We start from the raw sequence: 14,598 nt of genomic DNA, 5'->3' as shown, positions 1-14,598 counted from the left end.
ATTCTACGCGTTTGCATATGCAAGAGTCACGGGTTTGACGTTATTATTAAAAAAAAATTATAAACAGTTTTGTACGATTCTCAGTTAAGAACATATAACCACACGTCGGTAAAATAGATTGGTTCGACACTTCACCAGTGCCTCTGTGTGCGTCATAGATGGTCGAGCCCCGTCCAGTGTGAAGAAACAAATAATTACGTATAATAATTTTTTAAAAATGCTTCACACTTCCTATACGAAATTTAGGTGCTTATAATGTTAATCGAAGATATTGCAGTTAGAAAAGTTTGTCGAACAAATTGATTTGGCCAGTTAATTTTAGACCAGACCGGTACAAGCTCAAAAATTGTCTAGATACGGCGTCGCAGTCCACGTGACGTCAAAGGCTGTCGAATGGCCGAAAGCCAAAGGCTAAACGAAACGTCGAGGTTGGCTTTATAGCCGAGTAGGTAGAGGGCAAATGGCTGCCGTGCGGGTGAATAATAATGCGTAGACAGTGCAAGGCGAGTGATAAAAACCGTGATAAAGTGCGTGTACGATGTTACTGAAGGGCCGATTATCGGAGAAGAAGAACCGGAGGCATCATGGGAAAAACACCAAAGCCACGGCCGGTAAGTGGATAGATTGGTACGCCAGGAAATTTTGCGAAATGGTTCGCTTGCTAGTCGACGAGATAGCCCTGCTGCATTCTCGGCCACTCTAATGGTTTTCCATGGTGTCAACACACAACATGGCCGAGCATGTGTAGACTATTACGCTTTTTCAATACAATCCACGCGGTGAACGATCGTAAACACTGTTCTGTATTTCGAAACTGAGTACTCCGATTCGGATGTCGTGTCCTGCCTACGTTAAAATTCACCAAAACCTACTCGGCAACGAGATCAAAGCGGAGCAATGACAAGATAAACACGATTCGGAGTAGCAACAATCATCGTATTTTGTTTATGAGATTAACTCGAAGAATGCGCGATACAGTGATGTCAGGTATCAAGGTTACGTAGAATAATGTGCTGTTTCGGACAAAACATTCTTTTACAATTTACTGGTAAAATACATTTTGGTTTTATACGATAATTCGTTAAATGTGTCATCGCATTCCGCGCGTATTATTGTCAACAGTGAAATGTACATATATGTTACTACGAACATCTAAATAGTGAGGTTATGCTGTATTCAATATGGACGCCCCTTGGGCTAGCATCATATGTGCATTTCATGCACATGATTAGTAAACATGATTCATATTTTTTTCTGATACTTCATAGATATCTGTCGGTTAGTTTGTCAGATATGCATTAACTAAACGCGATAACGAGTCCTCTTGTTTAAATTCAAGTGAAGCCGGAGCATGAGCTAATAGTGGCTGTGCGTGAAACGTGCACGCGATTATCAATGAGTCTGAACTTTATCCCTTCGTGTTTGACAGGCAGTGTTGTTGACGATGGAACATCGCCGATATTGTTTGCCCATGGTTATTTTCTATACGCACCGATAAAACAGCATCCCTTCCAATAACAAAAACTTAGTGCAACATTATCACGTCGGTTTGTCAGACGTCGACATTTACATATTAATTGCGCAGCTTTTTCTCGCGTGGAGATTGGTCTCAATTCAAATTAATTTTTTCGCCGTACAGTTTCATCGACCCTACATTAAACTGAATCACGTGATTGATTCTTTTTAAGCAATCTCAATCCAAAGGGCTATTTAATTATTTCTTGCAGTATCATCGTATCAATTTACTGGACAACCCAGGGCATAGAGTAATCATTCTATAGAAATGCAACCAAATGCAACCAGAGGCAGCGAGCTTATGTACACATCCATATAGCGATATGTCCCGCATGACACACTTAACAATATTTACCGTACTCTCAATATTAAGAAGCCTTTTGCTTTTCAAAATAGTAAAAATAAAATATCAATTATTTTTATTTTTCGTCGGTACAAGGTCTTGAATCTCTGAAGATATTGATCGGACTTGACTAAACGATCTGATTGAATGAAATTACTGGTTAGTAATACCGACCTAATGATTTTTACAGTACTGTCATTTATTAATACTGGTATTACTGATAGTATACTACAGATTAAAGGCGTCGATGGTCGTGCTGAGATCGGAAGCGCGCTTAGCGGTCGCAATTATTACACAATAGGACAAACACGTTTTCGTTCCCCTGGATCATCCTTATTTTTACGCATATCGTTACGCGTGTGATTAACGGACAGCTTTCACTTTTCATCAAAACGTACAATCCACCATGTTCGGGTGCACTTCACCCCGGTAAAAACGTGAAGATCTCTTTGTCCGATCAAATCTAAAGTACCGCAAGCTTAAGTTAGGGATCATAAGCTGAAGAGTTAGCTGACGATCTTGACTCAAGATTCTCTAGATCCTTGAGTGTCTGGCTCAAAGTGGATCCCACAACTCTCTATTGGTACTTTTTCACAGAAGCAAAATTGACATGTTCTAATTGGGGGTGGTAGCTTATGGGCTATACGAAAAAGCAATTCGACCAGTCGGTTTCTGTTTCGTTGTTGCGCGCGTCACACGGAAGGTGCGTGTTAGTGAAACCGTGAAAATGCATTCTTAGCGTGCTACGATAAGAATAGAGCGAGGAAGACAGAGTAAGATAACAAATAGAGGAGAGGTACGTACGAACCGTACACGTAATCGACGGTGCTCACGTATGTGTGTGTGTGTGTGTGTGTGTGTGTGTGTGTGTGTGTGTGTGTGTGTGTGTGTGTGTGTGTGTGTGTGTGTGTGTGTGTGTGTGTGTGTGTGTGTGTGTGTGTGTGTGTGTGTGTGTGTGTGTGTGTGTGTGTGTGTGTGTGTGTACATGTCGCCGCTGTCGTCACGCATACCGATGTTCTGTCGTACGAGAAACACACAGATGCACACACACTAGCTTGCTTTACCACACACATTTATGAACGTACAAGTGCACACACGTTGCCATGACGATAAAGACGCGGATCGATGTTTTTAACCCGACGGATAGTGTTGATTTTGTGTTCGATACCTTGCGATATTTCTGTCTTCCTTCGTATTGCGGTTTTCCGTTCCTTAACGTGCCATATGCCCACGTCCTGATCGATTGAACTTACGGTATGCAGCTTTTATAGGCGAGAGCGGTCGGAAACGTTCGGGAACGATTAACGATCCAGTTCGTAATACATTTTAGACTCCTTGAAAATAGCTCGTTCGCATCGATGGTTTCAAGATCCCGCTCGATTTTGTTCGTCCGCCATTTTGAAACTCGAGGCGCCGCTTATGCGTGGCGGTCCAAAAAATACATCTATACATATTCGAGGTTTTTTCCCGTGAATGCAAATATTTGGGTTTTTTTTTGGCAAAAATCGCAATAAATCACCTTTATATGTTTGGAAATCACCTAAAATTCGTGTAAAAACATAGTGATTAATATGGATGAAAAAGAAGTTACAGATTCAGATTTTGCATGGAAGATACGTACCGTCACGCGCTCGGTTCTTCATCAGAACATAAGTACTGATCAGTTTAATATATAGATACCTTATACATAATAAGTTTATTATAGTAACGGTTTTTTCTAAAAAATTACTAAATAATTATTAACCATTTGCACTTCTTACTTTAAAAGTCAGATTGTAGTTTAATTATTACTATTTCTATACATTGGTTAATACCAAGTTAAAGATAAAACATAGATTTATTCGAGTAACAATAATTTTTTTGGATTTGGTTAATTTCTCTACCTATTCGTAAAAAAAAATGGCGATAGTTGTTATTAAGCGATCAGGAACCAGGAACTGGGTCCATAATGGTATCGGTCCGTGCCAATACTGTTTTTACCGACTGTACTTTTATAAAATGTTTAACAACTCGAATCAATTTTGGTAATTAAACGTATTATCTGGGTTTTTTCATTTTTTCGGTCATTTCAATCTAAATTTATCACGTCGTCCAGTTGCCCCGAAAGTTCTTGCGATAACCGTTTAACGATCGTCTCCAGCATCTAACATACATTCGGTCAGATAATCTTGTCCTTGAAAGTTTCTTAAATTTCTTGCCGATAATTCGGTCCCGATGGGCAATGTGTTGCTCTCCGTTGGAAGTCTCGTTGGTCGGTGATCAACTTCATGGTCTAGTTGTAGTAAAATTTTTCTGAATTCCGAGACGATAGCGTTGCTGTACGATATCTCTCGACACGGAGGAGTTATATAAACTTTGGTCTGTGTAAAGTCTATTCACGGTGCTACCGAATAAACGCTTTACTGGTTTGTTGCGTTACTGGTCCACGCGTAACGTCCGACAGGTATCCTCGAATCGGATAACGGTACACGAGTTGGTCAAATTCACGTGGAACCACTGCCTCGTGGCTGTGAATTTCTTTTTTCTTTTTCGTGTTTACCAAAGACTCCGTGGTGTTAACCACACCGCTCCCGATTGTATTGAATATCGATTTTGTTTTATATGTTTAAATATTTATTTGTTTCCGTATACAAAACGAACAATTTTTCTGTTTTCAGTTTCCCCCTGTAAAATCTAGAAAATTCACATCGATCTATCTCGAACTTGGTCATAAAACATTTTACGTTTCAATTCGGTCCGATCTTTATCGCTGGAATGTTGTGTTCCTTCCTTTATCCCGTTTCTTGTAAACTATTCTACAAAAACAGCCAGCGTGTATACATCGAGATTTCGGTACCTTTTACAAATACACAAAACCCTCACTCTACTTGTTATATGTACCACTGATTATGAAAGTGGTGCAAGCCATGTGTTGTTTCTTTCGAAAATTTGTTCGTAATATCGAAATATAAATCTACGTAACAGAAAATGAAAAGAAAATCAAATCATAATCATCGGCACACATTCGATCAGTATTGTAATCAGTGTATTTTTATACTTACGACAAAACGTAGAATTAGTGGTACAAGATGAATTTTACATGAAATCGGTACAGGAAACAATCGACGATACAAACCGTGGTTCTACGAACTCCGTTAATGCATCGCTGTTGTATAATTGATCGGTAACGAACAGGCCACGCTATTGTAGTAACATCAAACGAACGTTTTAATATCGCTGCACTGTCGTTTGAATAATAATCGTTTTATCGATTTATATTGACGCGAACGGCTCGCGCGTACGTTCTTGTCTGCGCGCGAGCGCGCACACATATCCCACCGATCGGTGTATTCCGTTGTAATTTATGCTTCCAGCAACGCGACAGAGAAGACACAAACATTTTTTCTCGGTGAATTTATGCGACCCTCCGGCGAATTACTTTATCGTTCTTCCGAGATTTCCATATTTCCGGCGGGATCCGCAGCTTAATTCGGGTATTTAGATGCGAATGCACACGCATGTAAATTATCTCGGCGAAAAGTTGTCAAGGACCGTGCGGTGGCATGGAGTTTGCAGTAGTAGTAGTCACTTCGCGTTCCACACCGAAACGGCTGGATTTCGGCTCCTGGGCCTGCGCGATCCAAGAATTTCACGAAGGAATAACGGTCGATGAATCCGGGCGACGGGTGTTAAGCTTGACTCAAGGCCTTTGCAATGTAGCCTCAATCACCGTCAATCTACACTGATCTTAACAATTTATGGCGGAGGAGCCACCTTAAGGCTGGTACCCATTTGCACGCATGTATCATCGTATCCCCTATCGTTGCGTATCAGTGTGGGCGGACGAGTTGGAAAATTCAATACAAAAATACTCAAGTCATTCGTCGATTTTGTCCCCCTATACACTGAAATAATGACAGTATTAGGCTGAGCCAATGTGGATAGGGGATACGCGACCATGATAGACAGGAGCAAATATCACTTACCGTATATCATTGGGTGATACGCAACGATGTACGATATCAGGACGCGCGTAACAAGTGGATACCAGCCTTTATCGCGTAACAAGTGGATACCAGCCTTTACCGCGCAACAAGTGGATACGAGCCTTTACCGCGCAACAAGTGGATACCAGCCTTTACCGCGCAGCTAACCGTAGCCTTTCCCACTCTCTCTCCTGATACAAGTAGAACTCCGTCTTTCGTGGCTTTCATACGCCACCAGGCCAATCGACTTCCTCCTTTTTTGGTTCATTCATGGCGAAGCGTGTTCCGTCGAGGAGCCGGAATTTCATTGTAAAAAATTAGGTAAAATATTAGGTAACCAAGAAGACCGGAATTTCATTGAACTTGGGATTTTAATACTGCAACTAATGTTCTGGGTGGATTATTTTAATTAACACACACTTGTTTAATTGAACACATTTGTAATTTGTAAATATATCAGGTAGATAGTTATTATAGAGGGTAGATTGTGACGTAGACGGCGAGGAACAGAAAAACAGGGTACGTGTATTTTTTTTTTATTTATCTATTTATTTAACGGGCATTAAGCCCTTTGGTATATATGCACAGGACGGGATGTGAGAGTAAAAAAGTACAGAATTAGAAAATTACAAAATTACAAAATTAGAAAATAGAAAAGAAAACAGAAAACGAGAGTAGTTATCTAGAGAGTTCTGAGATTACGCTACGAATACATAAGCGAAGAAGTCGGTTAATTTGTCGATGAGTCATATAAAAGAAAAGTTTTTTCTTTTTTTTTTTCTCTCGACTATCCGCTGCATTTCGCTCGATCTACACTTTTGCCTGGTCACAAAGTGAGACACGAGTGGCGCCGCGGCGCCCGACACCATCTCTTCAGATCCTATCGCTTCTGCTCGGTGGTTTATTGCCGGAGTTACACTTGACAGAAAAATCCCGTCCCGTCGATTAGTCACGATCTTTATGCGCTCGTTCCTCCCGTAAAAAAGGCACGAAATATTCGAGGAAAGTGTGGATCGTCGATGGAGAACCAGAACGGGATTATGCACGCGATCGCCTAGGGCGAAAATAATATTTGTCACTCGATAAAATTTCTATGTGTGTTTGGTCACGCGTTTCTATTTAAAACACGATTTTCCGCGAATGATTCGCAAACATGGCGGGGTATTATGTAACCAGTCGTTATCGTCGCTTATGTTATCAGTGTCAGAAATGTGGCTGTTGCACCGACGCCTTCCGATGCACCTCTTGCCCGTTTTCTATCTTCGTTTTACCGTTTCTTCGGCTTATTAAACAGAGTCGTAATGGTTTACAAATAATCGTCTAACTGAGAATAAATATGCAATGTTTATTAGATAGAAAATAATTTATTTGCTATTTTTAGATTAAATCACTCTAGTTAACAGGACAATCTTCGGTCAGATCTTCTGCAGATCAGGTACCATTTTTCAGTTTCACGTTAACATTTCTCTTCATTGTCTTCTAATTTAAACGTAATGACTTCAATTCAATGCGTAAGAAACATAAAAATAATAAATATTGTAGATTGTTTATGTTGGAATCGAAGATACTTAAAAATACACTGCGTGGCCATAACTATAAAACCACTTGAGTTAAGTTAATAATTTTTACTGTGTCCGGTACTAGGGGTCATTTCATGATCTTTCAAAATCTTATACCAAAGTTTAACGTTCATTTAAGTTAACTATTATGATAATGTTCATTATATTGTTCCTTTATTTGGAGTTCTAATATTGTTAACTTACAAATAATGCAGAAAGAAAAGATTAAAACATTATTTCCTTTTATTTATTTAAGAAAAATCTTAAGCGTCCGGCACTAGGGAAACTTCTCCTATACCTTAACCGTTAAATATCATTATGTTCACGATGAAAAAATAGCGCCTCTCTTACGTAAAACAAATTTTTGCACGAATTTGAGGCGTATTGGTCCGATGATCGACGAATGATGTGTCAGGTATAGAACGGCTCTTCGTTTCATGCGGAACGTCCCGCGAGTAAAGTTCGCGATTATACCGGAATCTGGCGGTTCTCGTCCTCCGATGGCCGGCTCGACGATGCAAATGCATCGCGAATGCGCATGAAATCATCGCGATTCCTACCACGGGGGGTAGATTTGCGTCATCGTGCAGCTCGCGAGCTCGTGGCTTCCTCGAATCGGAACAGTTTTTACGTTCTGTTACTCGGCAATGAATGAAAAACGAGGATTGAGCGTTTCTCGAATTATTCAAAATCCAAACAGAATCTTCAGGTGTTACGTCTACTTAGAGGACCGAAAAAGACACGCAAGATCGAGGAATTTTTTTTTTGTTAAAAGAGGATCATGTAAAAATGACGGAAAATGTTTCTCTATCGAAAGATACATGTTTCAATTATATTATCGTAAATGTTGACGAGAAAACGTTATCAACTAACGGTTTTTACATGACTTGTGCTTTCAACATGAGTAATATTTTTGTTCTGTTAAGATGAAACGGTGTGTCTGAAAAAAGGAGAAACCGAATGGAGTTTAAAAATAATTGAAATTTGGAAGTAGATTGCGATCTCTGATTTTTTAAATATTGCGCTTACCCTGTACCTGAAACCTGAAACTTTCGAATATGTAAAAATGAATAAACTCGACTTTTTTTACCCATCTAGATGGATGGATTAACCCGTTAATGGAAACTGAGTTCGAATCGACGAGATCTTGTACAGAAAATTTATGCGTGGAGGGTCATCGCGAGGTGCAAATTAGATGGTTCTGCGGTCACACGAAAGAATGTTGCAAATTCGTCTTTAGTAGGTATAGATTCCCAACGTGGGCGCTTAATCGTCCATCAGTGGGCGTTGAGAAGATTTCGAGGAGGGAGAGGATGAAGGTTCTAGTTATTTTATTTTCTTTATTTTCAATCTCACCTTTTAACATTCAAAAATTATTACATGCGTAGACTATAATTGGAAATTTTCATAATAGAGACAGTTTTCTCGAAGGAGGCGCTGAACAAGGGAAAAAACTTTGAGAAAGGGGGTGGTGGGCAAAAAAAGTTTGAGAAATTACGGCCTTGAAAGTTTTTCCATTAAAGAAAGGGATATCTACATTCTTTCAAGGAATTCGCTTTTTGGCATGGTAGGCTGAATATACCGCTTGTTGCAAGAAAATGGTCATATCTATACGTTATCTTGTGGCTATGGATGCAAATACAGAAAAGGCGCCATGAAAGTTAGAAACTCTCACGAGGAACTTCCTATCCAACTCTCATGCAGCCTTTACTATAATTTCTGTTTACTATAGAAACGGGACATGTACAGGAGATATCTCCTAAAAATTACAAGATTTTGACATGTCCCAATTAAGTGATTCAACTATAGGACACATAAAGTGGTCTTTCCCGCCAGCACTCGCGGTTTCATGTTGCTACTCTCGCGAAACTGGAATGCGTGTATTTAATATGTTCCTGTGTGTTTATTTGTCGCGTCATTCTCGATCTCTTGGTAATCATTCCCGGTCCAGAAATAAGTTCACTTGGTCCCCGATGTCCGCGAAAAAACGAAAGTTAAGCCGCCCTCCGTCAGGGTTTGTTTTGCGGGGCCCGTACGCAGGAAAATCGGATAATGCCCCCCCCCCCCTGGTCTGTCCCCGCGCGCTTCCAAGATACGTCGCAGTCTGTCTTCTTCGTGCGAGAAGAATTCGAGAGTTACGAGGAAAACCAGTTTCAATGTTGGCGTCGTTTCGCCAACTCACCCTTCTTCGGTGTCCCTCTTTCGTATTCGTGCAACGCGGCATAATCGACCTTGCCTCGCGAGCGAACGCGCTACCTCTTTGGAATTCATGCTTCGGACGCGAAGAAAAGAAAAATGTGATCCGATCATAACTCCTTCCTCGGTTTCGTTCTGTGGCACCGACAGCGTGGTGGGGGCTCCAGATCTTCTTCTTCTTTTTACAAATTAAACCGTGGCGGTGCGTACGTTCCGTGGACCGGAAGGCCTTCGTACTCCGAATGTGTCCTCTGCATTTAGATACTGTACATATACATTGCGTATCAGAGGCTTTGCGTACATGTTTTATGTTTATATGTTTCTGGTAGCTTTGCCATAGGTTATACGGCTTGTAGGACTGGGTGGGTTTGATACTGGTGTGGGTAGGGTTGCCAACTTTTTCTGAGACAATTTTTGGACACATTGCCCAAAACTGAAATATATGTATATATATGTAACTTCACAATATTCTCCACTGCGAAACCACTTGCATAACATATCTAGTATTCCGAGGAAAATTTTTATGTACAAAAAATATGTAAAAAATTATAATAAGCTAAAATTGCAATTAAAGTATAAATTGCTTATTATACTAAGTTGGTTAATGATAAATTGTTTACATATAACAAGTTACAGTAGTGGTCCAACTTAGGGGATGGTCCAAATTTGGCAACCTTTCTCTAGATTTGGAGGGATCGGAGTTGCTACTAGTTTGTGTGTTATAGGTAGATTGTTTGTGAAATTACAACTCGAGGGTAAGCCTGGTGTGCACTTGGACAGATTGATTTCAAAGTGTAGATACGTCTAAATAGTTCTCATGATGGTCGACGGAAATGATTCTGGAGCGTGTAAGGTAGTTCAGGAATAGATGATACCAATGGTAGGGTAAAATCTGCTTAGTAATTACTCCGTAATATTTAAAAAAAAATACAATTTTGTATTTCTTTTTAATTTTGTAATTTTGTAAATTTTTTGATAATCCAAAGATTAAGACATGGCGAAATATTAGGTAACCAAGAAAGTTCGTACCGTTTTAATGGTGATGTATTATACAGTTTTTGGACTTACACGATCTTCCGTTTCATTGGCACGACTGCACACGAGCCGTTGCACACGCGGCAAAGACTATTTTCCCGCGTTTTCGTGTGGGCGTTGAAGCTCGAGATCGCGTTCTCGAGCAAAGTGTGCGTTGACTCGAATTAATAAGGCCAATTGAAGTCGTTGAAAAACGGGTCGTGGTTTTCTGGTCGTTAAACGAAAGAGTCTACGCATACACGCTGTCGTCGGCAGACCCTTTGAAGCTAATTAAAACAACCAGATGGTTGCGCTCTCGATAAAAGCTCATCGAAGTTTGAAGTAATGAATTCGTGATAATCGAAACTGTAACCACGTATCGGTCTTTAATTGTCCGTCAATTCCATGATAAACATCCGAGGATACTTTCCCCGACGTGACGGTTTGGCTACCCTTGGTAGTCCAGCCAAGGGATTCTACTCCACTGATCAATCCAGATGATTACGGAGAAAGCACTCGATGGTTCTACTACTCCGATTAGAGTGAAATTTCCACAATTTAAAAAAAAAATAATAATTGCATTTAAACAATTATTATCGACGTTACTACAATGAGACAAATGTCTACGCGATACTATCACCAAACTATTGAACCAATTTACCGATTTGTCCACACCTGGACAAATTGTGAAGACTCCAGGATGAAAGGAAAAAAAACTCTTGGTCATCAAGAGAGTGTAATGACCGTGATTCGTTCCGGAGCTGGAACAGCTGGGGAGAATAATGAATAACAAAAATCTCGAGTAAAGAAATTCAGTATAGACAGAAAAAGAACGAAAGAGTTGTTACGACAAATGCACACGAACCACGGATATATACTACCGGCCAAAAGTTTGGGTATAATTTATTATTATCCGTAACCATATTTGTATTCTATACCCAAGTCCAAGGATTAAGACACGACGAAATATTAAATCCTACAAGTCTTTGTATTTAAGTTGTGCGAATACAAATGCAGTACACCTGTCCCTCGATTTACGCGGAGTATTCGTTCCGTTTAATTTTCTTTTTTAACCCTCATCCCTTGTGTCAATTTGACACAGTATTCTCCTAAGAAATTACGTTATTCTGTTATGTGCAGGTAAAATTAGCTGAGGCTTCGTGATTTTTACTTCAAAGAATTTGCAAATTTCACTATTTATCACTTCATTGCATTAATTTTTACCACTGGATCAATTTTACACCGAGGGACAAAATAAGTTGGGAAAATCAGGGATAAATAAATATTTTCATAAGCTATAAAAATATTTATATAAAATATTAATTTTAGTCAGACTCCATTTAGACTGTTTCTATCCGGATAAAAAAAAACCACATGGAGCAAACATCCCGCATAAATCGAGGGACGAGTGTAACTGTAATTTTGCCTGGTAGTGTACACACTTTACCACGAGATTAGGCGAGAATAAGACAGAGAAAAGCGCGTGCAGAGGCCATCGACTTATCCCTGAAAAACGTGAGGAAAGCGATTGGAAACGGCCGTAATCCACCGACCGATACTCCGATGGAAGAGGGAGGGAGGGGGGGGGGGGGGGGGGGGGGATTACATTGAATTACATAAAAATCCGTGCTCGTTCCGTTTCGCAGGGGCGTGAAGACAACGCCAGTCGTTGTTGCCGTTCACGTTTGAAAAGAACGAACGAACAAACGGACGACCTGCACCCGGACCCTCGCAAGCACCCGTCGCGATCGTCAACAAAGAAGAGGAAGGCTAGACCACGCCGAGCAAAGCGGAAAATTTCTCGCGGGGGCATTGCTTCGCTAATTGGCGCGATAGTTCACGCGCGCATCTTTAATTAATTCGACGGACGGACGGATGGGGCCGCAAACGGTGAACTTTGGAACGATTTCTCTCGCTGGGACCGGTCGCAGCGTCAACGGAGTCGTTCGTATTTACGGGGACTCGTAAAAAAAAAAAAGAGGCATACAAGCAGAAGACGAAGGAAATCGCGGATAATAAACTTGCTATCCCTTTTTTTCGTTCTCTTCTCCCAGCGGCTACCATCACCCGCTTCCTCGCCGATCAACCTCATTAATATTATCGTTAACGCCGCGGAACGACGCAAAATACCTCAAGAATTCAAACGGGAGCGCGGAGACGATGAAAGGACGGGGAAAATATTGCTGGATACAATTTGCTTTGAATGGTAAATCCCGGATATAAATGAGAAAAAAGAGAATAGCAGAGAGTTTCGTTCGCACAACAATGATATCGTTTGCGTCGATTTTTGGAGTTTAATCGTCGGGAAAAGGAAGAATTTGTACGGCGAACACCTGTTTGCTCGCGAATAAAAATTGCGACTCAACCTTTGTCGCGTTGTGTACGATGCCTGCGGGTTTCCTCCTGGTGGTTGGGTCAAGGCGAATTGCGAGATGTTTTTTTTTTTTGTGATGGAACTCTTTTGTGTACTACTGTTCCTAAATGCTCAGGGCCGTTTTGATAGGAATAGGGTAGATGTCCTAATTACTGTCACCTAAATATCGCCTCAGTTTGGAATATAATATTATTTACCATCACTATTAATAAAAAAAAAAATAGTTTCGTAATATCTGGACTGCAGAGTCAGAGTGTATTAAGTCGACTTTAAAAAAAAATGACATTTTACATGTATCCTGTATCAAATATTTCATTCTTTCCGATGGTAACAATTATTTCATTCTTAGAAACTTCTCACCATAATTAACTGCATATGAATTCGATCGAACAGAATGAAGTACACAAGCTGCAAAAGGTATCTGTTGCTAGGAGACACATTGTTCGGATAACAGAGCGTTTGGGTAGTAGAACGTTCGAATTTCTCGTTTTACTTTATATTACCCGATAGATGTAACGGGATAAAAGTAATGTTCAAAGGTTTAATTCCGCTGACCGTCGATAAAAGGGAAAAAACCCTTTCCCCATTTCGATGCAGTCCACCTTTGACCTATTAACGTTCAGTTTGCATGTGAACCCCCGCGAGCTTACAGCGAGGTTTTTAATGACACGGGGAAACTGTGTGTCCCGGGGGGGTGATAGAAGTTTGTTCTTAATTGATCGTCAGGGTCGTTGACGTGTCCTTGCCACATCGTCGTTACGATCGACAATACCCAGGTGCGATAAGACCGTTTGACGAGACCGACGCTCTCACTGTGTCGACTCCCGATAGACCCGGGTCACCGACACTCCTACACGCGAGTGACGTCGCGAAACAAGCATTAAACCGTACGAGTACCGCACACGCCAACCGGTGGCTCAAGGCCGTCACCGATATCTCGAGAAGCTAGCTACCTGTACGAACGAGAACTCTTTTCCCGGAATAAAAACACACATATGGTTCGAGTGAACTTATCCAAACTGATAGACCTTGTCGTCGATTCATGATGGATGCTAGATTTTTTATAACTGTTGTCCACACTATTAGTATATTAGGATGTAGGGATGAATCGATAAAAGTAAATAATCGATACTTTTGTTACGATACCGAATATTTTTAGTATCGATAGATTCGGTTGCGATAAGTACCTGGTATCGAAGAAAAGTACTCATATCTGGCAATGAAGTGATTCAAGTAAATAATTGATACATTCGGTTTCGATACCGAGTATTTTTAGTATCGATAGATTCGGTTGCGATATATACTCGATATCGAAGGAAAGTACTCATATATAGCGATGAACCGATCCAAGTAAATACAAGTAAATAATCGATACTTACGTTTCGATACCGAGTATTTTTAGTATCGATAGTATGGACCCTAGTGTGTGTTAAATCGACTGCCCAAAGATTTCGATTCAATTATCACAGCCTTGAGCTTCGAGTGTGTGAAAAAATTCGGTAGGGGGAGAAGGAGTGGGAATGTGATACGTCCACGGGGCACGCTTTGGTAGAATTGTTAAGTTTGCCTCGCAAATATTTGCATTATGTATCGCGAAGGACGTACACGATAACTGGTCCCCGTCCAATGAAA

The 14,598-nt window shown here is 40.5% G+C and overlaps 1 protein-coding gene across 1 annotated transcript in view; it reads left to right on the top strand.

The window, feature by feature from the left end:
• The first annotated feature begins 443 nt into the window (after positions 1 to 443).
• Positions 444 to 14,598, top strand: part of LOC107191125 (nuclear factor of activated T-cells 5) — a 63,119-nt gene continuing 48,964 nt past the window's right edge. Inside the window, exon 1 of the mRNA XM_015580082.1 lies at positions 444 to 611. Coding sequence (XP_015435568.1) covers positions 539 to 611 — 73 coding nt within the window. The 5' untranslated portion in view covers positions 444 to 538. The remainder of the gene's footprint in view (positions 612 to 14,598) is intronic.

The sequence above is a fragment of the Dufourea novaeangliae genome, unplaced genomic scaffold (assembly GCF_001272555.1).
Source record: "Dufourea novaeangliae isolate 0120121106 unplaced genomic scaffold, ASM127255v1 scaffold221, whole genome shotgun sequence".
In the NCBI taxonomy this organism is placed as follows: Eukaryota; Metazoa; Arthropoda; class Insecta; order Hymenoptera; family Halictidae; genus Dufourea; species Dufourea novaeangliae.
This window is presented reverse-complemented; position numbering and strand designations above follow the sequence as displayed.